The sequence below is a fragment of the Sorex fumeus genome, unplaced genomic scaffold, assembly GCF_029834395.1.
Source record: "Sorex fumeus unplaced genomic scaffold, SorFum_2.1 ptg000022l, whole genome shotgun sequence".
In the NCBI taxonomy this organism is placed as follows: domain Eukaryota; kingdom Metazoa; phylum Chordata; class Mammalia; order Eulipotyphla; family Soricidae; genus Sorex; species Sorex fumeus.
In genome coordinates this window covers 2,453,720-2,479,205 of record NW_026606079.1, presented here as the reverse complement: position 1 = coordinate 2,479,205, position 25,486 = coordinate 2,453,720, and the positions used below count along the sequence as shown (strand labels likewise).

Genomic DNA, 25,486 nt, shown 5'->3' with positions numbered 1-25,486 from the left:
AGTCTCAGCCCTGCCGGCGCGGCCCGGGGGTACTTGCGGCCAGGCCTGGCTGGGGCTCCCGAGCGGTGGGCGGGGAAAGGCCAGTGCCGCCCAGCCCCTGCACGCCCCTTCCCCGGGAGACCAGGAGAGGCCGCAGTAGCCCGTCCAGGGGTCCCCTCCCTGTCTGCGGGGCTCCGGCACGGATTCGGGGCCTCTCATTCCGGGGACTGCGCGGCCCCTGGAGGAGGCAGCCTCCTGAATCACCCCCTAATTGTTCCCCTGGGGGTGGGGGAGGTATCTCGACTTTGCGCTGATTGCTTCCCCTTTGCCTGCCTCTTCAGCAGAGCTGTGGTGTGGAGCTCAGCTGAATGCTTAGGAAAGGGCCTAAAATAGGACTTGGTGACTCGGCAGTGGTTTCCTGTGGTCCTGACTTCCCACTCGCCTCTCTCCTTACTGCCGGCCAGCTCCTAACGCTGCCCCTCTTCCAGGCAGCTTTCCCAGCTCCTCTGGGGGAGCCCCCTTTTCCAGGCAGCCTTCCCAGGTGGTCCTCTGTGCCAGCCCTCCACTGAGAATTTCCGCACTGGCCTCCCCAGCTGGTCACTTGCAGAGACTTGGTTTATATTTGGGGCTCCCCTACGGAACAGATTCATCTATGCCTAGCTAAGGTCATTTCATACAACCCCACCCCTCCGGCCTGAGAGGGAAGGGCCCCCTACAGGCAGGGAAAACATCTCCCAGGGAGGTGATTCGTCTCAGGGAGCCCAGCCAACACGGCCAAAGAGGGACCTGGATACAGGGCCAGCAGACGGGCTTCAGAGAAGAGAACCCCCTGCAGGTTTAAGACAGGAAGGAAAAGGGATCGGGTGACGACCTTGCACCCTACGGTGCTCTGTGACCTTGGGTGCCCCTGCCCCGGCTGACTCTCCACCAGCTTCCCTGCAGCCTTCTGCAGAGCCCAGCATGGGGCGGCTGGAGGTGGGGCCCGAGGGCTGCCTGGCACAGACCCCGCGGAGGGCCTCAGCCCAGCCTACTCCAGACTGTGCCTCCGAGAATTTCCCGAGGATTCCTCTCCCCCCCAGAAAACAACGACACACACGCAGTCCAGGCTCCAGGGGGTTAACATGTAACCGGGTGTGGCTTCTGAAGAACCCGGACCATAAACTGTGGGATGATGTCACCCGCATCCCAGCTCCTCAGCCCGATGCAGCCAAACCGGCTCCTGCAGGCGCTGGGATGGAGGTCCTCGGAGTGGGGCTGGGGCTGGGGTCTCTCTGCTTCCCTTCACCCCACATCCAGACCTAAGGGCCCAGGAGCCCCGTCCCCACCCCGTGCAGCCGCTGCCTGGGGCCGCACTCCAGCCCCTGTGCAGCGCCTCTGTCCCACCATCTGACTTCCTCTTTGCTCCTTCACAAAATGGGCCCCAAAGCCCCATCTCAAGGTCCAGGCCTGTGAAGTCCTACCCTGGCTGGGCCCCAGGCTCACTGCACCCCTCACCGTCCACAGTTGGGGCCTCCCTTTTCCCCACCCCCAGGCAGGCAGCCCGGCTTTGAGGCCTCCAGAGGAGGCACCAGAGACAAAGAAGAACAGAGAACAACCCGCCCCCCCCTCCCCACCCCAGGCCTGTCCAGCTCTGGTTTCCAGAAACAGAAACTCGAGCCTGGAGGCCCTGGGGGTGGGGGCAGGGAGGACGGCTGCTATTTGTGAAAATATCGGAGCTTTGGGGCTGGAGTGCAGGAACTGCAGGGGCTGACACCTGCTGTCTGGAGCCCCCCTCCCCCTCCCCCACGACTGTCTTTCTACCTCGGTGTTTATAGACGTCAGACAAGGACCCTGGACAGGTCTGGGCAGGCCCTGGCAGCCGGATGGGGGTGGCCTCCTGCAGGAACCAGGGACCGCGACTCTTTGAATCTTTGCTCCCATGACCTGCCAACCCCTCCAGTCCCTTCCAGCCTGTGATGCCCCAGAGGTCGCGGCTGGTGGACTGGAGCTCCAGGTCACCGCCGAGCCGCTGCACACGTTCCGCGTCTGCCCCGTGGTTCCCCTTTGTTGGACTGAAGGCCCCTGCGGGCAGCATTCCTAATTCCTAGATCACGGAGGAGTCTGAGCCTTTTTAATTTCAAAAAATACTGCCAAGTTACTTCCTAGAGCGGAAGCCGCAATTCTCAGCAGCGGGCAGCGGAAGGACCTGCCCCCCGCCCCCACGCACGCCGTGTGGCCAATCTGGGTGGCGTGGGCCTGGCCGTGGTCATTTGCGTGGTTGTGACTTTTGAAGCGCTTGTTCTAATCTCACATAACGCTCATTGTTCGCCGTCCCCCCCCCCACCCCGTTCTTGCTGGAGTCCGGGGGTGCCCCGGAGATCAGGGTGTTGACTGGGGCCCCGGGGCGCAGCCTGGGCCTCTGGGGTCCCGTGCTTCCCCGTCCACCAGGAGGGGTGGGCCCCGGGGCGCCGGCGCTTGCCCAAGGTCACAGGCGGGCGCCCGGACCCGGGCGCTGCCACACGGCGCCTCCCGCGCATCTTCGCGCTGCATCGCGGCGCCCGGAGATGCCCGCGGGCACCTTGGGAAGGTCGGTGGCGCCCGGCCAGCGCGGACGGCGGGCAGCGGGGGGAGGCGATACCTGCCGCGAGGGCCCCGCGCGCGCTCGCCCGGCCCCGGACCGGGCCGCGGGGACGCGCGGGCCGGCGGGTCCGGGTGTCCGCTGCCCGTGGCGCTCCTGCCTCAGTTTCCCGCCTGCGGCGGGAGGCGCGTGGGCTCCGGGGCGCGCCGGGCCGGGGGCCGGGCGGGCGGCGCGGGGTCCCGGCGAGGGGGGAGCAGGAGGGGCGGCCGGGGAGGGGGCGGGGGGCTGCGGACGGAGGACAAAGCGGCGGCACCACCCCGCGGCGCGGCCCAATGGAATGAATGGGCTATAAATAGCGGCCAATGGGCGGCCCGCGTCGCGTCCCTTAAGAGCCGCGGGAGCGCCGAGCGCCGCTGTTCGCCTGCGTCGCTCCCGGAGCTGCCGACAGACCGAGCCCCCGCCCGCCGGAGCCCGCCGCCCGGTGAGGGGCCGGGGCCGGGCGCGGGGCCGGGCGCGGGGCGGGGGCGGGGCGGGCGCGGCCCGGGGATCGCGGGGGCCGCGGGGCGCGGGGGCGCCGCGGCGTGCCCAGGGGACCGGGCGCGGGGGCTGCGGGGGCCCCGGGGCGTGCCCAGGGCGCCGGGCGCGGGGGCTGCGGGGGCCCCGGGGCGTGCCCAGGGCGCCGGGCGCGGGGCCGGCGGGGGCGCGCGCGGGTCGGGGGCCCCCCGCTGACCTTGGCGCGTCCCGGGGCGCGGCCCCCGCTGAGCCCGCGGCTCCCGCAGCCGCGATGCCCTTCTCCAACAGCCACAACGCGCTGAAGCTGCGCTTCCCGGCCGAGGACGAGTTCCCCGACCTGAGCAGCCACAACAACCACATGGCCAAGGTGCTGACCCCCGAGCTGTACGCCGAGCTGCGCGCCAAGTCCACGCCGAGCGGCTTCACGCTGGACGACGTCATCCAGACCGGCGTGGACAACCCGGGTACGCGCGCCCCCCCCCCCGCCCCGCGCGCCCCCCGCGCCGCCCGGGCCGGCGTGACGTCAGCGGCCCCTCTGCGCCCCCCGCAGGCCACCCCTACATCATGACGGTGGGCTGCGTGGCGGGCGACGAGGAGTCCTACGACGTGTTCAAGGAGCTCTTCGACCCCATCATCGAGGACCGCCACGGCGGCTACAAGCCCAGCGACGAGCACAAGACCGACCTGAACCCCGACAACCTGCAGGTGCGGGCGCCCCCCGGGGCGGCGGGGCGGGGGCGGGGGCTCCGGCGCTCACCCCCGCTTGGCCCCCCAGGGCGGCGACGACCTGGACCCCAACTACGTGCTGAGCTCGCGGGTGCGCACGGGCCGCAGCATCCGCGGCTTCTGCCTCCCCCCGCACTGCAGCCGCGGGGAGCGCCGAGCCATCGAGAAGCTGGCGGCCGAAGGTAGGGGCGACCCCGGGCCGGGCCGGGGCGGGCCGGGGCGGGGGGCGCCCGCCCCCGCCGCCCTGCTGAGCCGCGCCCGCACCCGCACCCCCCGCAGCCCTGTCCAGCCTGGAGGGCGACCTGGCCGGCAGGTACTACGCGCTCAAGGGCATGACCGAGGCGGAGCAGCAGCAGCTCATCGACGACCACTTCCTCTTCGACAAGCCCGTGTCCCCCCTGCTGCTGGCCTCGGGCATGGCCCGCGACTGGCCCGATGGCCGCGGCATCTGGTGCGTGTGTCGGGCTCCGCGCCCCCCCCCACCCCGCAGGTGACCTTGAGCAGATGGGCAGGCGGGGGGCCCTGGCTGGCCAGGCCCGGGGCTCCGGAGACCTCGGGACCTCGAGGTGGGGGCTGACCTCCGGCTTCTCCCCTGCAGCCCCCGGGGAGCCCTCGCTTGTTTTCTCTGCGCTCACCCCTCCTCTCTGCCCCCGGGGACTCTGCCAGGTGCCTGGTGACGCAGGAGCTTCCTCCAGGGGGCAGGGCTCACCTCTCCTGGTCCCCGCACCCCCACCCCGACATGACTTGGCAGTGCCCACTCCCTAGTGCCTTCCCGATGCTCCTGGCCACAGCCTGAGTCCGGGGGGCGGCGGGGCTCGGATCCCCTTTTCTCCCACCGTGCCTGTGCCCGGCGCGGGCTGAACCCACCCCTGTCCCCAGGCATAATGACAATAAGACCTTCCTGGTATGGATCAACGAGGAGGATCATCTGCGGGTCATCTCCATGCAGAAGGGGGGCAACATGAAGGAGGTGTTCACCCGCTTCTGCTCCGGCCTCTCCCAGGTCAGGCCAGACCAGACCCGACCCGAGGGGGGAGGGGCAGGCCGCCCCAGCCCCGCCGCTCACCCCGCCCCATAACTGCGCCCCCAGATCGAGACGCTCTTCAAGTCCAAGAACTACGAGTTCATGTGGAACCCGCACCTGGGCTACATCCTCACGTGCCCGTCCAACCTGGGCACGGGGCTGCGGGCGGGCGTGCACATCAAGCTCCCCCACCTGGGCAAGCACGAGAAGTTCCCCGAGGTGCTGAAGCGGCTGCGGCTGCAGAAGCGCGGCACAGGTGAGCCCGGCGGGTGCGCATGCTCCCCGCGGCGCGTCCCCAGCGCGGGCCGGACCCGGCGCTGACCCGGCCTCTCCCCAGGCGGCGTGGACACGGCGGCCGTGGGCGGGGTCTTCGACGTCTCCAACGCTGACCGCCTGGGCTTCTCGGAGGTGGAGCTGGTCCAGATGGTGGTGGACGGCGTGAAGCTGCTCATCGAGATGGAGCAGCGCCTGGAGCAGGGCCAGGCCATCGACGACCTCGTGCCAGCCCAGAAGTGAGAGCCCAGCCCTGCCACCGCCACCGGCCCCGCAGCTTCCTAACTTATTGCCGGGCACAGCCCGCCATGCCCCCGACGCTCTCCGCCTGGCCGGCGGCTGAGCCCATAGCCTCGCTGTAGAGACTCCTGTTGCCCTGGGTAGAGTTTATTTTTGTGATGGCTAAGATGTTGCTGATGTCGAAATAAAGTCGGGTTCTGGCCTGCTGCCGACTGGTGCTTCCCTCTGCCCTGGGCCTGAGCCCCACCCTCCCCTCTCGCCCGGTGGGCGGCTGGACGCGAGGGAGGTGCCCACCGCGGAGCTCATGAGCATCTAAGGGCATTCGCGGGCCGGGGGGCGGAGCCTGGAGCCCGGTCTGGGCTGCCGGGGTGGGAGGTGTGCAGGGCTGAGGGGAGGCAGGCGCCGGGAAACTTTTCCAAACCCCCTCCAGTCTTCGGCAGTGGCTCCTCCCAACACCTACTCTTCTCCTAAAAAATCTCCCTGCCTCCAGCCTTGTGCAACTTGCCACTCCCTTCCAGCAGCCGCCCGCTCTCAACCCGGTCTCCAGGCCCTTGATCTCCTTGGTGGGTGCCCAGTGCTCAGGGGTAGCCTGCAGCCTCCCAGGGCACAGCTGATTCCGGGTCTCTGGGTCCCCTGCCATGGGTCAGCGCCAGGGCGGGGCGCGTGGGGGGCAGCCACTTCTCCAGCTCTGTGGACAGTGTGTGCTGCCACCTGCCGGCCAGGCCTTGTGCTTCTCTCGCACCCCGGCCGGAGTACCTGCGCGGGGCAGGTGGGAGGAGACTGGTCGCACCCCCCAGGTGCGGCTTGGGGCAGGGCGGGTGCAGAGGTGGAGCAGGCGTTGCCTCTCTGCCTGAGATCAGCCCCCGCAGCCCACCCATGGGTACTGCTTCTTGGGGCCCATGGGGAGAAGTCTCTTCTGGCTGCCTGGGCGGGCGGAGGGCACCTCTGTGGCAAATCAGGGTGCTTGCCTGGCATGTGGGTGCCCGCACCCGGTATGACCCCCACCAAGACTGATCCCTAAGCTCAGAGCCAGGACTATGCTGGGAGTGTGAACAAACAACCCCCCCCCCAAAAAAAATAACAAAGCAACCCAGTCCACACAGGAAGTGAGAGCAGAGGGGGAGGCCCCTCTGCGCAGGCCCTGGCCTCTGACCTCTGACCTCCACCTGCATCCAAGGCCGAGACAATGGAAGGTCCCCGGGGCCACGGACTGACAGCAGCCCCCGAGGAAGCCGGGGCGTGGCAGTTCCGGAACAGCCTGTGCCCGGCTCCCACGGGAGCACAGGAGCCGGAGTGGGCGGCGGGGAACAGGTGATCTTGGTTCTCGAGCTCCCCGATTTCCCACAGCGAGCATGCAGGACTTACATAAGCGCGTTCTCGCCAGTGACGCTTTGATAATGCTGATGTGTCACAGTTCGTAGGAGCTGCACCGCCCCCATGTGCTGTTTACCGCCCACCTGCCACTCCCAAAGCAACCAAAGTTGGGGAAACTGAGGCCGAGAGCACTAGGGACTGGCTGAGGGTTCCCAGGGAGACCGACCCTCCAGCTCTCATCTCGGCCCTGCAGAGATTCACTGCTTTGACTTTGAAGTCAAACATCCTAGGCCGCCCATGTGTGGGCTCTTAGCAGCAGCTAAAGGGCGGCAGCTGTCTGGAAGGTTCCTTCTGCGTTTCTATTTCAAGTCACCGGGGGCTAACACCAAGGCCTCGCAGAGCATGCCGGGGCTGCTCTGGGAATTCCTGGGTTCCCAGCCTGCTTCCTTCCTGTCACAGGGTCAGCCCCGGCGGCGCTCAAGGCCCACATGGGGTCAGGGATCCTGCTCAGGCCTCTCGACCACAGGGGGCCCCCTCCCCCAAGCGTGGCAGATAGCTGACTGTAAGCAGTTCCTCTAGGCTGGGGACCGCGTGCCTAGGGGACTGAGGAGCAAGTCCCATATACATGGCACCAGGGCCCCACCAACGGTCACTGGGGCCTGGAGAGCGTCCCCCCTCCAAGACAGGGCAACCCGCATCTACTTGTCTCCCCCATTCCCACTCCACTGGGCTTCTCGAAGTTTAAGGCTTGACTTAAATTCAACCCAACCTGGAGCTCAAGCCTGGCATGCTGCCCGGCAGAGGGCACAGGGCCAGTCTGTGGGGGTGGAAGCGGTGGCCAGAGGCACTGGGCGGCCCTGGTCATGTTGGGATGTGAAGTAAGGGTAAGGCCTGTCCATTCCTGACAGAGACGGCGAGAACTGGATGCCCCACTCGGGTGGCAGAGATCAGTGGCCTGCACAGGACAGACTGTCTCAGGCCAACAGGAGGCGCGCAGTAGGCTGCTCGCTGGAGGCCTCGGGGGCCTGTCAACAGTCACACAGCTGGAAGCAGGCTGTGGCACCCCTGAGCATACCCCAGTGGGCAGCTCCCTTAACGGGGCAAACTTGTGCGAGGGCACTGACTGCCAAAAGGAAGCCAGAGAGATGGATGACCCAGGCCCCGAGCCTGGCCAGGGCAGCGCAGCCCTCCTGGACCACCTCCAGAGGCGGCCTGACATCACACCACCTGGCCTGGGAACTTCAGGGGCTTTTTCAGACACCAGAATGGGGAGTGGGGGGTCTCGGGTGGCCACGACACGGCACTGTGTCCGAGTGAGGATGCAGCAGCCCTGGCCGGGCACCAGCACACACTGCACTCAGGACAAAGGGTCTCCTCTTCCCACAGGCCTCGGGGCCACACGTGTGAGGTGTTTACACCACCCACTGCTGCCCCAAGAGACAAGTCCATGCAGATGCTGCCCCAGAATGCGCGGGGCACCCGAAAGCTGCCCGGAACCAGGCCATGTCCCTGTGGGCTGCCCCCAGAACCTGTCCCCGTGTATGTAGCGGGGCTGGCTCAGATCCGGCAGCAGCCCCACCACCCAGGGGCGTGCCAGGCCCCTCCCCAGAGAATGCAGGACCGAAGTCCCCTCAGCAGAACAGAAGCATGCTGTCTGCCCGCTGTGACGGGGTGGCCGAGTGTCCGGAAGCCGGGCCGGCCACCGCCCCAGTGAGCGGAGACTCGCGGCAGGAGGGGCGCGACTGCTTTGCATGTGCTGGTTCCTCCCTCCAAGAGCAGACCGGACCGGGCTGACCTGACTGCCTGTGCCACTGCGCCACTCCCGCCTCGGCCTGCCGCCCCCACGTCACACCCGTGGCTGCTGTCACTCCCAGCCTCACCCTCCCGGGCAGGCCCCATGTGCCTTCTGACGAGTGAACACGGGGAAAAAGTCCTGACCCCGAAACCCTGGCAGGAGGGGCATCTTAGCACCAAGAAGGGGCAGAGACTCGCTCGAGCATGGTTAAGGGACCCCCTGCTGTGTCACCAACCCCACCCGCTTCTCAAACACATGAGCCCGGGCCAGTGGAAGTGGCAGAACCCAACCCAGGTGGAAGAATTAAAACTAAAGGGGGCTGGAGCAATAGTACAGTGAGTAGGGGGCTTGCCTTACCCACGGACCTGGATTTGGTATGTGGCACCCTCTACGGTCCCATGAGTGCAGAGCCAGAAATAAGCCCAGAGAACCACCAGCACCGTGGGTAGGGCGTTTGCCTCGCACCTGGCATCCCGTACAGTCCATCCATTCACCCCCAGTCACACCCCGAGCATCGTTGGGTGTGACCCAAAAATGTAAACACCACCCCCCACCTCCTGAGGTGGGAAAGGGGGGAAGGATGCTAAGAAAAGGACAGTAAGGTGGGGTGGACCCACAGCTCAGGGAGACACTATATCCTGGACCCTGCTGCCCCTCCATTTGGACAGAAGGAATTCCCCCTCAGCTGAAACCAGATTCTGAGTCAATCCTGGGCACAAAGAAAGGATGGGGGAGCCCGGGCCCCTTGCCCTGATTCTCCCGTCTTCACCTAGGAGACACAGATGCCGAGCAGTGGTGGCCTCAATATCCGGCCATGAACCCCAGGGCCTGCTTCCCAATCGCTCCTGCTGCCCCAGGACTCTTGCTCGGCATTGTGGTCAAGAGGAGACTACGGATCCCAGCAGACATTAGCTCACACCCTCCGCCCAGCACAGCTTGCTGTTCCTTTCGGCTTGGGCGCCCCGCCAGCAGCTGCTCAGTGCAATGCTTGGGCTTGTGCAGCACCAGGGATCAAACCCAGGCCTCATGCATGCAAAGCCCGCGTTCGGCCCACTGCCCCACGTCATCCCTTAACAAATCGAAGCCCACATACTCTAGTGACCTTGGGACTGTGGTGTGGGACACAGGCAGGCACTAAACCCAGTGTTTTGACTATTCAAGTGAGGCGTGGCCCACAGGGACAGAACATTAGTTACAGCTGTCCAGCCCTGTGGCAAAGAAAAAGGCAGCATCAGCTCCACCCGGAAACCGATTCTGCCTGCGCCCTTTTCTGGGCTGGACAGACACTGAGGCCACCCAGTGCTTCCCTGCGCCGCCTGCCGTGTGTCTGTGTGGGCATTCAAGCACACAAGGGCGCGGTGGAAAGTAAGGGCAGGGTGGCCAGGGAGAACCGGGGCCGTCACACCCAGAGGATGAGAAACAGTGCAGCGGGCAGGACACTTGGCTTGCATGCAGCTGACCTGGGTTCGATCCCCAGGTCAGAGGGCACAATGCACAGCTGGGTGTCGTGTGTGTGTGTGTGTGTGTGTGTGTGTGGGTGCGCGCGCCTGCGTGTCTGCAGGGTGTGTGCCGTGTGTGAACGCACAGCCTTGGCCTGCACGAGAGCAGGCCTGGCACCGGAATGCTATGAAGGCTGCCTGGGCTCCTGAGAGGCTGGCCGGGACAACGGCAGCAGCGAACCTCAAATAACCCTACTTTCAGGACCAGGAACACACAGATGGGGAATAGCCAAACGAGACCTCTGTGGGATTCCAAGGGCACAGTGATCTCTGAGACTACCAGGAGTGACCCCTGTGCAGAGCCAGATGGGCCCAATTACCACCTACCCCCTAAATAAAATGCAGACATTATGACAAATAAGCAATTGCAAAGACTGTGGATTGCTAGTGTCTGCAGTGTGGCTATCCACGGGATGTGTGGTTAAAGGATGAGCAGTATGTGATTTACCCCTGAGAAGGTCAATCTGGAAAACAAGTCGGTCCCTGCCCAGAGCAGTCAGGAGCCTCTGTGCAGTCGAGTTCCCAGCAGGGCCCAGCCTCCTGCACAGTGTCTGTGGGACAAGCGATGAAGAATGGCCTTGAGGGTGTCATCGCTGGAGGGACAGATGGGCTTATTTCTGGGTCACAGGGAGCAGGCTAGGGGTACTCTGGGGCCAGTGCGCAGAGGGCCATTTGGTGCCAGAAATAGAACCTGGAGCTTCTCACCTGCAAAGCATGCACAGAGCACTTTAAAGCTCTCTGGCCCCTTTATATATATTTTTTCTAGCTTTCGGGTTACACAGCAGTGTGGGTACGGGCTGGACCAGGCTTCACTAGGGACTGAACCTGGGGTTCCCATAAGCAAAGCATGTGCTCTAGCCTAGTGAGTCATCTCCCCAACCCCCAGCTTGTTTTTTGTTTTTTGTTTTTTTTTGATGCTCAGGGCTTACACTCAGCAGTGCTCAGGGTTTACTCCTGGCTGTGCTTAGGGATCACTCCTGGTAGAGCTCAGATATTACATGGGATGCTGGAGACCACACCCGGGCTGGCCACATGCAAGGAAAGTGCCTCTCTCTCTGGCCCTGATTTTTTGAGACCATACACTGCTGGAGCGATAGCACAGCAGGGAGGGCGTTTGCCTTGCACGCAGCCAGCCTGGCCGAGCCGGGCTTGATTCCTCCACCCCTCTCGGAGAGCCCGGCAGCTACCGAGAGTATCTCGCCCGCACGGCAGAGCCTGGCAAGCTCCCCGTGACGTATTCGATATGCCAGACACAGTAACAACAAGTTTCACAATGAAGATGTTACTGGGCCCGCTTGAGCAACTCGATGAACAACGGGAGGACAGTGCTCCAGTGCTACCCGCAGTGCTCGGTGAACACTCCTGGCAGTGCCTGGGGGACAATGGATGTTGCTGTTATTTCCCCTGTATGATGTCTCCACCTCCCCTTTATTATTCTCAAAAATCATAAAAAAATCAATCCAAAAAATGACTTGGCTTAGGAGGCATTATTGTTTTTCTTGTTTGGAGCCCCTTCAACTCTGTGCTGGAGCTGCTCCTGATGGCTCTGGAGGAATCAGTGATGCTGGGAACTGAATCCGATGTAAGGCGAGTAACTTAACCCCTGCACTACCCGATTCTTATTTTTTCTGTGTGTGTGTGTGCGGGGGAGGTAGGGGGTGGAGGGGTGGTTACAGAAGGGGAAGAAGTCACCCAACGTGCAGGAGATCTGGGGGAGTCCCTGCTGCCCAGGGCAGTGCTGCCTGGTCCTACAGTATTAGGGATTACTTGGGCTACCCCAGTGGGGTTTGGAGAACCACACAGAGCTGAGGACTGAACTGGGGTTGGCATGCACCTTAATTTTATAATCTTGGGGCCAGAGCGATAGTATTGCGGGGAGGGCGTTTGCCTTGCATGCAGCCGACTCAGGTTCGATCCTCGGTATCCCACATGGTCCCCCGAGCAACGCCAGGAGTGATTCCTGAGTGCAGAGCCAGGAATGACCCCTGAACATCACCGGGTGTTACCCAAAAAGCCAAAGGAAAAAAAAAAATCATATTCTTGGGGCTGGAGCGATAGCACAGTGGGGAGTGAGTTTGCCTTGCATGTGGCCGACCTGGATTTGATCCCCAGCATCCCATATGGTCCCTTGAGCACTGTCAGGAGTAATTCCTGAACATATAGCCAGGAGTGACTCCTCTGCACCACTAGGTGTGACCCAGAACCCATCCCTGCAACACCCCCATTTTTTTTTTTAAATACAGACCTGAATGTTCCAGCAAGTTAGAAATGATTCACAAGGTTAGAGTCCTCCCTGAGGTCGGTGATAGTACAGAGGTAGGAGACTGGTCTTGCACACAAGCCGACACGGGTTCAATCCCCAGCACTGCATACGGTCACCCAGCCTCCTAGAGCACTAACTGGAATTACGCCCGCACAGAGCACCCCTTCACGCCACCCTGTCACTGTGCTTTCCTGGCCTCCATCTGGCTCTCTCTCCTTTTTTTTTTGCATCACTCCTGGCAATGCTCAGGGGTTACTCCTGGCTCTGCAGTCAGGAATTTACTCCTGGTGGTGTTCGGGGGACCATATGGGACGCTCGGAATCGAACCCGGGTTGGCCGCGTGCAAAGCAAATACCCTACCCGCTGTGCTATCATTCCAGCCCCCCAATCTGGCTCTCTTCTGTTCCTCGTCATTACCGAGAACCCTCTGCAGAAAATACCAGGGTCTCTCCCAGTTTCCATCTCCAGCGCACCCACACCTGCTCCCACCCCACTGCTGATCAGGCTCAAAGCCGTACATTGTTTCTGTCACACTGTTCCTGTCTTTCGTTCACCCCAGCCAAGAACACCTGGTGCCCACCAGTCACAGGCCAGCATCACACACTTCCCCTGCCAACAGTGCCTCTAGGCACTCTTCCCATCTGCACAAAGTTCAGGGCTCTGAGAACACAGGTGTGGCCACCTCACACAGTGCCACTGCATCACTGCAGATGCCTGTTCTCAGCCTACATTCCAGGCCCCTGGTAATTTCCACAAAGCGTGATTTTTGCCATGGCCTGTTGCGATGCACAGTCAATAGGGTTTGCTTACTGCTGCCTGGTTCGAGGCTGAGTCTACACACCGGCAACATGCTCTGCAGTCAGTCTAGAACCCTCAACAGCACACCCAGCAACACAATTCCCTGTCAGAGCAGAGTATCAAACTGAGGGCCGATTTCCTTGACCTCCCCCACACCCCAACATACAGGTCTGATTCACGGACCAAATTACCACAAACAGCTGATGAAAATGACATACTTCATTGAAGCCAAACCCCCAACTGGTAAGACCTGGGCATCTCTCCCAACGGGGTGGGGGAGAGGCTTCGACCTCCGTCCGCTCATTCTCCTGACTTTAGGAGACGAGGCTAGTGACCAGAAAACTCTAGGACCCCGAAAGGGCAGACTGGCCCCAGTTCTGCATGGCTTCCAGTGGCTTCTGTTCAGCACAGGGAAGCAAAAAACCTTAATATTTAGTCACTGCCTTAATCTGAGTCTTAAATACAGTATTAGGAGACAATGCAAGATTTTACTGAGAAAAGTGAATTTTTAATTAACTTGTGAATCTACTTAGAAAACACACACAAGCAAAGTTCACAACTATAAATTTAAACCTTTTGCACTAAAAAAACAAAACAAAAACAAAAACAAAAAAACCCACAAAACAACAAACAACCACAGGCACGAACTGTAAACCTGTATTAATTATCAACTAGTCTTACGGTTAATTCTTAGTAGTAATTCAGTATTTTCCTCCTTGGCAATTTTCGTATTTTAGCACCAAATGCCTCCCACAGAGGCCCTCGGAGCACTGTGCTGCCAGTGTCAGGAGCTGCTCGCGCACACACGCCACTCACCACGCGAACGGGGCGGAGATGAGGCCCCCGGCTGGGCGCCAGGGCAGGGGATCAGACAGAGGGCACACAGTCACAATCTTTAATGTAGTGCATTTGCTAAAAAAACGCCAGCTTCCGCTCCCAGGATTGCTCTCGTCCTTGTATTTTAATATCATGATTTAGAAGATGCAGATGCTATTGCCTAAATATTACTCTATACATTTCCATCAGTGTTCAGGAAAACATTTTAAGTTGCTACTTAATTTACACCATAATTACTGGTTACAGCTTGAGCTCATTTGCAATTTTGGAAGCAATATTTTTGAAAGCTATGGACGTCCCTGATATCCGCTTAAACCGGACCCCGTTCAGAGACAGTCTTGGCAGCTTGCACACCTCCATCTCCCACTGCACAAGGTTCTCCGCATGCCCATCGCCGTGGACACAGAAGAGTAAGAAGCGCTCTCTCTGCTCGTAGTCACAGTTATTGGCGTCCAGCACTTTGCGGATTTCCCGCATCATGTCACTCGGATCCATGGAACTAGTGGTCTTCATACTCCAAGTAAAGCGCAGGGAACGAGGTTTTGCTTCTTTGTTCTCATCCTTCTGCTCAGCAGATACGTTGCGACTGCAATGTACAGTGGCAGGTTTATTTGAATGACATGTGAAAAACATACTTTCAACTTCAGCAAGCTCATCACACCTCTCATCCAGCATGAGCCTTCCCATTTCCCTGCATCGGCACCCTGCACCCCAGCCCCATCTACCTCCTTGGCCAGAAAAAGCCTTCCCCGCCACCCACCTGCACTTAAGAAGAGCAGCGTGTGAAACAGGGAAGCTAGACCAACAGTCAACCATTTCCTTTTCTGTATTTTAGGTCACACCCAGCAGGGCCGAGGCATCACTCCCGGTGGAACTCAGGGAACCAACCATATGCGGTGCCCGGGATGGGCTCCAGGTCAGCTGTGAGCAAGTCAAGCGTCTTAACCGCTGGACTATCTCTCTAGGCTGAGAGTTGACTGTTTCCAAGAGCTTGACCTTTCACCTCCAGACTGCCTCCTACTCTGCCTGTTCCAGTGTTTTCCCTACCGCAAGTACTTCCATTCACTCCCCGGAGCCTTCACTGTGATTACTACTCGGTACAGCCGTGGACTCAGCAGCTGGCCTGGTTTATAGTCACTTTCCCCACAGGAACCAGACTGGGCACACGGGCCAGAGGCGGGACCTGCGTCTGTCCACCTACCCTGCTTTCCTTCTCTCGGGTTCATCTCCACCTCCAATTTCACAACGGGAAAAAAAAGAACCCGTCGACGATAAAATCTTACTACTAAAATAGACACATATAATGTTAAGGCGTATTTGCTACCGAGGACAGAGGAAAAAAACGGTGTCACAGTGGTCTGATCTGTGTGTAGACTGGGGTCCCAAAGCCACCAAACCACGGAGTCTACTGGACCCGAGGCACAGTTCTCTTGGGAACATCTACAGCATCTATGATCTTACTGTTTGTCAGGGGAACTGTTTGTTTGGGGGAGGCCCATGCCGAGCGGTGCTCAGGACTTCCTCCTGCCTCTGTACTAAGGGGACACTCTTGGAGGGCTTGGGGGAACATATGTTGTGCATGGATTGAGCTAGGTCAGTGGGGCACAAGGCAAGCACCCTGCCCACTGCAATATTGCTCCCGCTCTTGCTACTAATTCTTCTGATTATTTTCTCTATGGACCTGCATGTCTGAAATAAGACAACTAATATCTAACATTCATATCTTATTAAATACACAAAATACTATGGCAATTTATGCTATACAGAATTGATTCTGCATACAGAATTGATTCTGCATCTAATTCTCTTACTGCCGAACGACTAAAAAAATTTTTTTTTCAACTGGATCTGTCTTCATCACACTTGGCTGCATGCTTTCTGAGTTAGTTATACTAATGTCGAAAAAAGTAGGAGGATTAGCAGCAGCTTACAAACTAAGCTGGGCACAGGGAGAGGGTGAGAGGGAAAGGTAGGCAGCAGACTGAGGAGACAGCTTCCTTGGGGCTGGCAGCTGGGGAGAGAGATGAGACACGGGGAATTTCAACACTACGTGGATGGCGGGGGGGGGGGGGGTGCTGGTCAGCGACACAAGCAGGAGGTAAAGGAAGCAGAACATCTCTAGCGCCTAACCAAGTGCAGGGACTGGAACGGGGCAATGCCGCCCGTGAACAGTCGGTGGCATTCACTGAGCTCCTGCTCCTCACCGTCAACACTGACACTGGTCCCAGGCTACTTCACTGCCATGGCGGGGGCAACAAGCTCAGGACATCAAGCGCGGGCTCGAGAGAAGGTCTGGCACATACAACGCATTACCTTGACGACGTGGGCACATGCATGCTTGTGTATTGGAGAAACTGCACACAAGCCTTAGTAGGTATTAGGTACTAGGGCCACTGCATTCAGAAGGTCCTCTGATGAGCGCCACGCCGCAGAGAGGCCAGGAGGAGAGCTAAGGGTTCCAAACAGAGCGGTGCTGCCTGCTACAAAAGCACGCGTGCGAAAAGGAGAGTCACCCTGCCGAGAGTCCTAAGGCTGGCTGGCAACTTCCTCAGCCCGAAACCACATTAGTTTCACCATTTCAAATTTCTGCTTTTTGGGTCACACTCAGCAATGCTCAGGGGTCACACCTGGCTCTGCACTCAGGAATCACTCCTGGAAGTGCTCGGGGATGCATATGGGATGCCGGGGATTGAACCTGGGTTGATCCGCCGTGTGCAAGGTAAACTCCCTCCCTGCTGTATTATCTCTCCAGCCCTGTAAACCACTTTAGTCTTAAATATCAGAATTCTTTACGTTACTTTTTGGGCTTTTGGGGTCATACCCGGCGATGCTCAGGGTACTTCTGACTCTCACTCAGGTGCTCAGGAGACCATATGGGATGCTGGGACTCAAACCAGGTTGGCTGCGTGCAAGGCAAACGCCCTCCCGCTGTGCTACAGCTCCAGCCCCAAAATATTAGAATTCTAATCAATATTCTGCTCTTATTTTCTGAAACTGTTTAACAGAATTAGGAAACTTTCACATGCTAGAAACTTCCACCCACTCACTTCAGGGCTGTCCCTGGCAGGAAAACTAAGGCAAGGCCTAGGTCAAAGTGGGACAAAGGAGGTGTTCAGTGGCATCATTTGCCGCAGCATTCCTATGCCCTCCTGTGGCCACTGGGGTGCAGTGCAACTGTGGGCCCTGATCACCAGAAGGGGGCCAGAGGTGGGAGCGACAGTACAGGGGGAGGACCTTTGCAGCTGACCAGGGTTTGATCACTGGTATCCCATATGGACCCTGAGCACACCCAGGAGTAATTCCTGAAGGCAGAGCCAGGAGTAACTCCTGAGCATTGCTGGGTGTGACCGAACACCCCACCCCTCCCAAATCCACAAACCATCTCATGGGACCTCACCTGGCAACCGTATACAGCAGGACTACATAGGAAAGGAACATTTACTAAAAAAACCATTTTTGCCCTGAATGCTCCCCCAGGAAAAGAACATTGAGAAGAATCTCATTCTCCACCCTGAAGCCTGCCTAGTCTGCATCTCAGCCTGAGATGTGGACTCCTGCCTGGCCTTGCCCTCTCTGTGAAGCCTACATTCACTCCTGAATACACATCACCCTTCCCTCACAATCCTCTAAGTAAATTTCCTGAAACACAACAACTTTACCACACACACACACACACACACCCCACTCATAATGAGTACTGCATCTGCCACAGAATGAGGTCAACACCTAGAAAAATTTCAAATAAAAATGGATTCCCTCACCTTGAGCCCTCATATCTCCCGTTCCTCTCATATTCAGTTGGAAGCCTCAAGGAATAGAATGGAGAAGCAGAGAAGTGGGAAAGAGAAAAGAAATCTTATACAGAGTCCACGGCACAAGGTCAACACATTAGAAACGGACACACCCACAGTGCTCCAGCACTCGCCGAGCACCGGCAAAGCCCGCTGCTGCTTCCGTATACAGGTCTGCAACCCAGCACACACACCGCCTGTGGCGGGCATTATTTCAGTTTTCCAGGCACTCGCTGAAGTAGAATGTGCTTCAGTTAAAAGGACCGTTGAGCTCTACAACCGCAAAATTTTCTGTACAAGGAGAAATTTGGCAACTGGGAAGATTAAAAAATAATCATGGGCCAGAGATGCAGCTCAGCGGTAAAACGGCCGCTTTGCATATAATAAGGTCCTGGGTTTGATGCCAGGCACCGCAAAAACCAAAAATCCCCCAAGAAACACCAAAAGACAAGAGTGGAATTTTTTCAGCAGAAAGCACGCTTTCTAGCTTTCCAGAAGGAGCTCACTCAGTGACTCAGTGGTCTTCTGACGAGTGTCCCGCACTGTCAACGTGCTGCTCCCTCTGACCACGGCCTGGCACAATGATATAGTAGGTAAGGTTCACGCCTCACCGACCTGCTCTATCTCTGATACCACGTCTGACCCTCCAAGCCCACCGGAGTGATCCCCGAACGCGGAGCCAGAAGCAAGCCCTGAGCTCCACCGGTCCTCCCAAGTAATCATCTGGTAGAAATAACATATAATATAAAGCTTTACTTAAAAGAGAAAAAAACAGTGCTTTCTTCAGTCATTGGTAGAAAATCAGTTTTGTTCATATTGGGGACACGCTCAGTGCTGCTCAAGGGACACTCTTCGTTCAGTGCTCTGGGGACCATGTGATGCTGGGGATGAAACCTGGGCATCTAGCATACAAAGCAAGTGCTTCAGTGCATTGAGCTCGCTCTCTCTGGCCCAGAAAGTGAGTCTGAAGCAAGCAGAATATGATTTACTTCCTGGCTCTCCAGATATCCGTTACGCAGCTGTCTGGATCTGGATCTCTGAAGAAAGAAACAACCATGGAGGGAGCAACAGTACAACGGGTAGGACGGGCAGAACGTTTGCCTTGCACCCTGGCAGACTGGGGTTCCATCTCCAGCAACCTTACGGCCCATAGTCCTGCCAGGAGTGACGCCCGCGCGAAGAGCCAGACGTAAGTTCTGAGCACTGCTGGGTGTGGCCCAAAAAGCAGCCACAAAAATAAACCAAACAAAAAAGCTCCCAAACCACGAAAAACAGCAATAAAATACCCAAACAAAAACCAGGGCAGCCAAATAAGGTGTAGGGTGATACTCCATATGCTTCTCCATCAGAACACTTGACTAAAGTCCCTGTGAATTTAAAGGCCAGCGCTCCTAGTTCAAACTTGGGGAGGTGGGGGTCAGGGAAGACAACACAAGTGACACTTACCTTTTGCATGCTTGAGGCTAATCATTAATTGTACATGTTATTGAACATCTCATTCTTCAAACAGGAGCATGCTAAGTGTTATTAGTATGAAAACAGAATTATTTGGAATGCTAAATAATTCCACCAAAGGAAGAAATGCACAGAGCATGCGTAGGCCTGTTACGTGGGCACCACCCGCTCTTCAAAAATGCCTAAGGGCGTTAATCTATTTCTTTCCAATCTCCTTTCAAAGACATAAGTATTTAGTTCTCAGCAGAAAGTTTAGTTTTTAAAGAAAAATAAAAAGAAAAAAAGAAAAAAAAGGGCTAGAAAGCCAAACCTGATGTTAATTGCAGGAGCCGTTTGGGAGTGAGGATTTGAGGAGAAAAAAAACCCAAAAACAACAAAAAAAAAACAAAAAAACCCCAAAAACGTGTATATATAAATCCTACCTTTTGATAAACCTGAATGACATGTTTCTAAAAGAAATTAAGTCAAAGAAAAAAATTAACGAAAGCGACTTGCATAGATGTATAAATTAAATAGAAAATCTAGTTAATTATAGAAAGCAGAATAACCAAACAGGGCTCCTATTCTGTCTAATCAATAACAGTGACATACATGAGAAAGTAAAATTAAGTATATTTGTACAAAACAAACATCAGTAAATATTGACATTAAACGTAATTAAATTTGTTAATAAAATTCAACATATTATGTTAAAGAAATGACATGTTATTTGCAATGCACTCGTAAAATAGCATTTTTCATTCTTTAGAATACTTATGGACAAAAATCTCTCCTGCTTGTACATAAACAATACAAGATTATTAGAATATTTAACCATTAAAAAATAATCAATTATTCCAGAAGTTACTATGGTTTAAAGTGAAGTAGACTTCTCCAGAGTTCTACATCTCAAAACGAATCGAAAATTAATGACAAGTAACAGTGGGTCTTTGATTTTTATGCTTCATGCAATCAGCTAGAAGCTGCATTTAAAGCAAGTGACTGCTTGTTAAAACAATTTGAGCTACTGAGATTGTGTTTAGCAGAATCTGAAAAAGAAATTCTGAACTATGAACTGAATTTGTCTGAGAGTAAGAACTGCATTCCGGGGCAAGTATACACTTGACTGTCAAACTATTTCTTTGTTGGGGGAAAAGGGAAGGCCCTGTGGCCACAGCTGCTGGTGGCTCACTGCTGATTCCTGGCTCTGTGCTTAGGGCCAGCTATTTCTAAAGTGCAGAGTTTGTGACTGTTGTTTTAGCTGCCACTAGGCAGTGGGTTCTGTGGTGGCAGGCGTGTGCTTTTGCACCCTAGCTCTGGATTCTGTGACTGGAAAGGGGCCACTCGTACGTATCTGTTGAGTGATTGAATTACTAGGTTTCTTGGGTTTTTTTCCCTACTCTGAGATGACTTCTCACCGCTTCAAGTATTTTGCTGGGGGGGGGGGGGGGGGGAAGAAGGTGGCTGGGTCGCACTCAGCAATGCTAAGGGCTTACCTTTGGCTCTATACTCAGGGATCACTCTTGTCGGTACTCAGGGGACCATATGGGGTATTAGAAATTGAAGCCAGGTCAGCCGCAGGCAAGACAAGTGTCATACCCACTGTAGTATCTCTCCGAAATTTTTTATAAATACTACATATTATTATTATTTTATTATTTATTTTTTGTCTCTTTGGGTCACACCCGGCAATGAACAGGGGTTCCTCCTGGCTCTACACTCAGGAATCACCCCTGGCGGTGCTCAGGGGACCATATGGGATGCTGGGAATCGAACCCAGGTCGGCCTCTTGCAAGGCAAACGCCCTACCAGCTATGCTATTGCTCCAGCCAATACTACATATTATTTAAAAGACAATTTTATGTGGAAATCATCTGCCCCACAGGTAGGGAGGGGGAGGGTTTAGAATGGGGGTATATTAGGGTTTTTGGTGGTGGAGAATGGGCACTGATGAAGGTATGGGTGTTTCATTGTATGACCGAGACCTAAGCCCGAAAGCTTTGTGTAACTGCTCTCATGGTGATTCAATAAATAATTTTTTTTTTAAAAAAAGACAATTTTAGTTAAAACTTGTTAAGAGGTCATTAAAATAAACACATTCATTTCTAAATGTTCTACCTGAACAAACTAAGTTTTGGGTCAAAGGCCATGGGAATGCGTTTCAGTTTAGGCAGGAAGTGGGAGGTTTGGATCTCTGGGCCACAACTGGCAGTGCCAGGGCTGACTCCTGGCTCCATGTTCAGGGATCACTGAGGAGATGCCAGGGGAACCACACGTGGTACTAGGAATAGAGGTGGGGCCAGCCATGTGCTGGGCAAGGCACACGCCCAACGCTCTGTACTTCCAGCCCCTAAGGACATCTCCCTGACCTCGGTCCCAGATACCTAGATGCTAGAAGACTGAGGCCCCTACACCCTGCTTGGGGCAACGTGGGTGAATCCCAGTGAGATGAGAATCTGCATCCACCGCAGGTTATCTTCCCCCAGGCTCTGGGAAACTGCGGAAATGTGCAGGAAAGGCCAAATGTGGCCGCAGGAAGGGAAAGACTGATCTGACAGCAAAGGTCTCTGGTGACAGAAGGCACAGCTCTTCAACAAAATGTTATGCTGAGCAGAGCTGGCCCTTGCAACCCAACGAGTCACGGAACATCTGCTCTGCAGCCTCCCGGGTGCAAACACCTCTCAAGCAGGACAGCAGGAACTCTGGCAATTACTGTCGGGGGTGATGGGAGACACAGCCAAGGAGCAATGAATCTAATCTGCTTACTTGTGGGAGCCCAGCAGTGCTGGAGATCAAAGGCAGGGTGGCACACAGAGCATGTGCCCCTCTCCCGCCTCTGGAACTGCATTCCCACAACTGTTCGCCAAAGAAACTGGCCCTACCTGAAGATTAATAAAAAGCAAAACTTACAGACCATAGTTTTGCAAGGTTTGTTAAATCTCTAATAATTTAGAGGTGGAAATTTTAAAATAAGGTGATGCCTAGAAACCTGCTCTTTCATCCAGATGCCAGAATCACAGTGAATTAGCAACTGCGGAACACAGGCTGTGCATCAAGGGGAGAGGAGACGACTTCGAGACTCTTTAAGCCTGAGCAAGCATCAGTAAACAGTTGCTGTATTTTTATGTTACGAAGATGACCCAAAAAGAGCACAAAGGCGACAAATTCAAGAATTTTCACGGTGTGAAAAGTTTTATTGACAGAGTCAGAGACCAGCGTCTGGCCAGTTCCAAGAGGTGCAACTCCATTCCTCCGTGTGTGGGCTCAAAGGGCAAAACCCCAACCGCTTAAAAGGCCAGGGATGGCAGCTACCACTCAGGATGCAGAGCGGCGTAGCCCTGGGGGAGGAGCCGGGGAACAGAGCGGGCAGGGCTAGGCCTTGGGATGACCAGAAAGGAAAGAAATATTCTGAGGGTCACCAGACTCTTAAGTTGTCTCCCACAGGGCACGAACTGGTACCCCCAACCTGGTAGGGGCATTTGGTCCATTCTGTTCTTCTTTGCAGTCTGGCAGGGGAGTCCCAGCACAGCGGCTGAGAAAAAAATGAAAGGGTGGACTAAAACCCCGACTCCCCTCTGACTCTGGGTCAATGCGAACGGTGGCCGAAGTCCCTGCCGGCCCTGAGTCAATATCCTTACAACAGTTAGTTTAGGAAAAGAGGGTTTAATCAGACTTATCTATTTTAAATAAACATAAACTAAATCGCTGGTGAATGGAAAGGAGATGGAAAAATGGAATTTAACTTACACGTAAAAGGAAAGGGTAAAAACAGAGCTGGAGGTTAATGGGTCACAGGGAGGGCGGACAGAGAAACAGGACATCAATGATTTCACACTTAGATGACTGCCCCATGGTGGGGTCTTGTCAGCAAGATACAGGTGGCGAACAAGAATCTGCAACAGGCAAACTGCACAATGCCTTCAACACACTACCCGGTAGATTTCGACCTGCCCACACCTGCTGGCCAGCGGCTGCTGTGTCTGGCTTTGTTCTTCTGGGTCACAGCCAGTGCAGGAGCACTGCGTGGTGTAAGGAATGAGCCGGGGCTCTGAAATTCAAACCTGCGCTCCAGCACAGCTCCTCTCCCCACGCTGATTACTGCTGCTGAAACCACTCTCAGGGAGATGGCATTAACGCTCTCAGGACGCCAAGGCCACCGGTCGATGACCATGGTCCCAGTGAAGCCCAGAGAGCCTCCCACTTCAGTGGGTTTCCAGCTGGGCAGGGCACAGAGGCTTCCCAGTTGTGGTTCTGGGTAAATGCACATTTGACTTCTTGCCAGAGTGGGCAAAGTGAGACATTCTCTCTTCCCTCTGACCGCAGCCAACGTTTCTAGATATTTGAAACTTCCAGTCTGATGAGTGAAGCTCAAGTACCTCCTAAGGATTTGAGAGCGCTTGACATTCAGTGGGACACATTACAACGCTTCTATAAAACTGGATGCCAGTTTCATTCTGAGAACAAGGGACCTCATCTCTAAGATGTTAACACTGAATAAACTGCCTTGTTCTCAGTGTAGTGTACTGAACCCAATGAAGAGAAGAATTCCAAGATATGGATGCTACGAACGGTGAAGGACAATGAAGTGAGAGGAGAGATAGCGTCTCTCCCCTCACTGTCCCTGCCAGTGGCCACCGACACTGGGCCTAGGTTTCCTAAAATGAACAAACATGTCGTGCAGACAGGTGTGTGATCCAACGCTAATGGGAAGAATGAAAGATTGTGAAGTGCTAAAGAAATACTGTGTTGTGAACTCTAAATCTTCTTTCTTTTGGGGAGGCTGGAGAGGGAGTCCAGTCCATGCCAAGCACGCGCTCTACCTCGGGGCTACACACCCCTATTCTGAACTCTGGAATTTCTACTCTGTGTGGTTGATTTGTGTGTGGTGGTTGTGGGGTGGGGTGGGATTTGGGGCTCTACCTGGCTGTGCTCAGAAGTTCAGGTTGTGCTATAGTTCAGGTTTATCCTGGCTCTGCACTCAGAAATCCCTTGTAGCAGGCTCGGGGGACCATACAGGGTTCTGGGGATCAGCTGCGTTCAAGGCAAATGCCTTACCCACCGTACCATCACTCTTCTATACGATTTTTAAATATCAATCTACAAATCGGAAACTGAAATGCTAAAGACAAAATGAAAAGCATCTGGTCACAACTTCTCACAACAGAGGAGATGAAGAGATGATCTCTCGGTTTGCTCCAAACAACCAGCACGCCCAGCACTCACTTACCTCCTTGTGAGTTTTGAAGTCAATTTACTAAAAAGATTAGTGGAGCCTCGGCTTCTAGCCTGTGACAGGGGTGTGGCTTCGTGGGAGAGGCTGGGTGAGGCAGGTGGGCCATTGTATGTGGCAGTTCGCCGCTCCCGGGGCTGGCCGTGGAAAGTGCTGCGGTTGACAGTGCCTCTTGGGAAGCGACTTCGGTCCGGGGTCGCCGCACTGCTAATACTGTGTGTCGAAGCAACGGGAGTTCTCTGATCAGGAATCGCGCTGAAAGACCAGAGAACAAACTCTCTCATCTCTGTTCACAAAACCCTGGCTTTGTGGCAAACGGCACACAAAACCTTATAGTTACAATGTACCTTCACAATGTGGCAAAACCCAGTTATAATAAATCCAGACTCCAGGGGGATTTTACAGGACATAGGGAGCAAAAGCCAAGTTCAATGGGAAAGGGCACCAAAAGAATAGAATATAATGGAAACAGCCTCGGGGGTTTCAGAGAACAGCACATAGAGAGTTTCCAGGACAAGATTAAAGCAGAGAGGTTCTAAGACAAAGAAGGACTAACTTCAGCTTTTCTCCCTTTGCTTCCCTCTCAAATAGCTCACATGCAGACAACCTTGCCAATACATAATAAAGGCTATGCGGGTGACACTGAAGAAGAGGCAACAAAAGTTTTGGAAGCACAGAAATGGCATAAGTATCGTCAAATTCCACATGCCAAAAGCAACTTGGGGAGGAGAAGGCATCGCTCGCACTCTCTGGAGTAGGCAAAAGCATGAAGACACACAGACAACCAAGGACACCAGGAGACAGGATGTGCTCAACTGAAACCACAAGCGGGACACTGTGGAGACAAAATTGTGGATCAGAAATCCACGGCACAAAATTAAGAAGCAGTGGGGATACACATTAGTTTCACGAGGAATGTGTTTTTCTTACATAGCCTTGAAGTTATCTCCTTCACTGTCTATTGGAGGTAACATCATCTTGGGGTGCCCAGAGGCTGACATGGACATCGACTTCTGATGTCTCAGCCGACAGGTAGAAGATGTGGAACAAACTGAGGCAGGGCTAGCTGCGTAAGCGAACATTTCTGTCAGGCTGGGAGGGGGTTTGGGTGCAGGCAGAGGCAGAAACAACAGTGTGATGGACCAGTAACAAAAGAGCAGCCTCTTGTTTAAACACATACCGTCCTCCCCAAACCATTTCATTTTTGTCAAAG

At 55.7% G+C, this 25,486-nt stretch overlaps 2 protein-coding genes across 10 annotated transcripts in view; one reads left to right on the top strand and one right to left on the bottom strand.

The window, feature by feature from the left end:
* The first annotated feature begins 2,875 nt into the window (after positions 1–2,875).
* On the top strand, positions 2,876–5,518 carry CKB (creatine kinase B). Its single transcript, XM_056113761.1, has 8 exons — positions 2,876–3,017; positions 3,316–3,513; positions 3,600–3,754; positions 3,825–3,957; positions 4,055–4,226; positions 4,655–4,778; positions 4,866–5,055; positions 5,137–5,518. The coding sequence occupies exons 2-8, from the start codon at positions 3,321–3,323 to the stop codon at positions 5,313–5,315; spliced, it is 1,146 nt and encodes a 381-aa protein (XP_055969736.1). The 5' UTR covers positions 2,876–3,017; positions 3,316–3,320; the 3' UTR covers positions 5,316–5,518.
* An 8,104-nt stretch (positions 5,519–13,622) lies between these two features.
* MARK3 (microtubule affinity regulating kinase 3) overlaps positions 13,623–25,486 on the bottom strand; it is a 95,997-nt gene continuing 84,133 nt past the window's right edge. For 3 of the 9 annotated variants that reach the window (XM_056113749.1, XM_056113747.1, XM_056113750.1), the window contains 5 exons: positions 25,204–25,365; positions 24,271–24,528; positions 19,487–19,513; positions 17,580–17,624; positions 13,623–14,404 (listed from right to left, as the gene is read on the bottom strand). In XM_056113749.1, coding sequence (XP_055969724.1) covers positions 14,059–14,404; positions 17,580–17,624; positions 19,487–19,513; positions 24,271–24,528; positions 25,204–25,365 — 838 coding nt within the window. In that variant the 3' untranslated portion in view covers positions 13,623–14,058. The remainder of the gene's footprint in view (positions 14,405–17,579; positions 17,625–19,486; positions 19,514–24,270; positions 24,529–25,203; positions 25,366–25,486) is intronic. The other 6 variants (XM_056113755.1, XM_056113754.1, XM_056113748.1 and 3 more) reach the window with 5 other exon arrangements.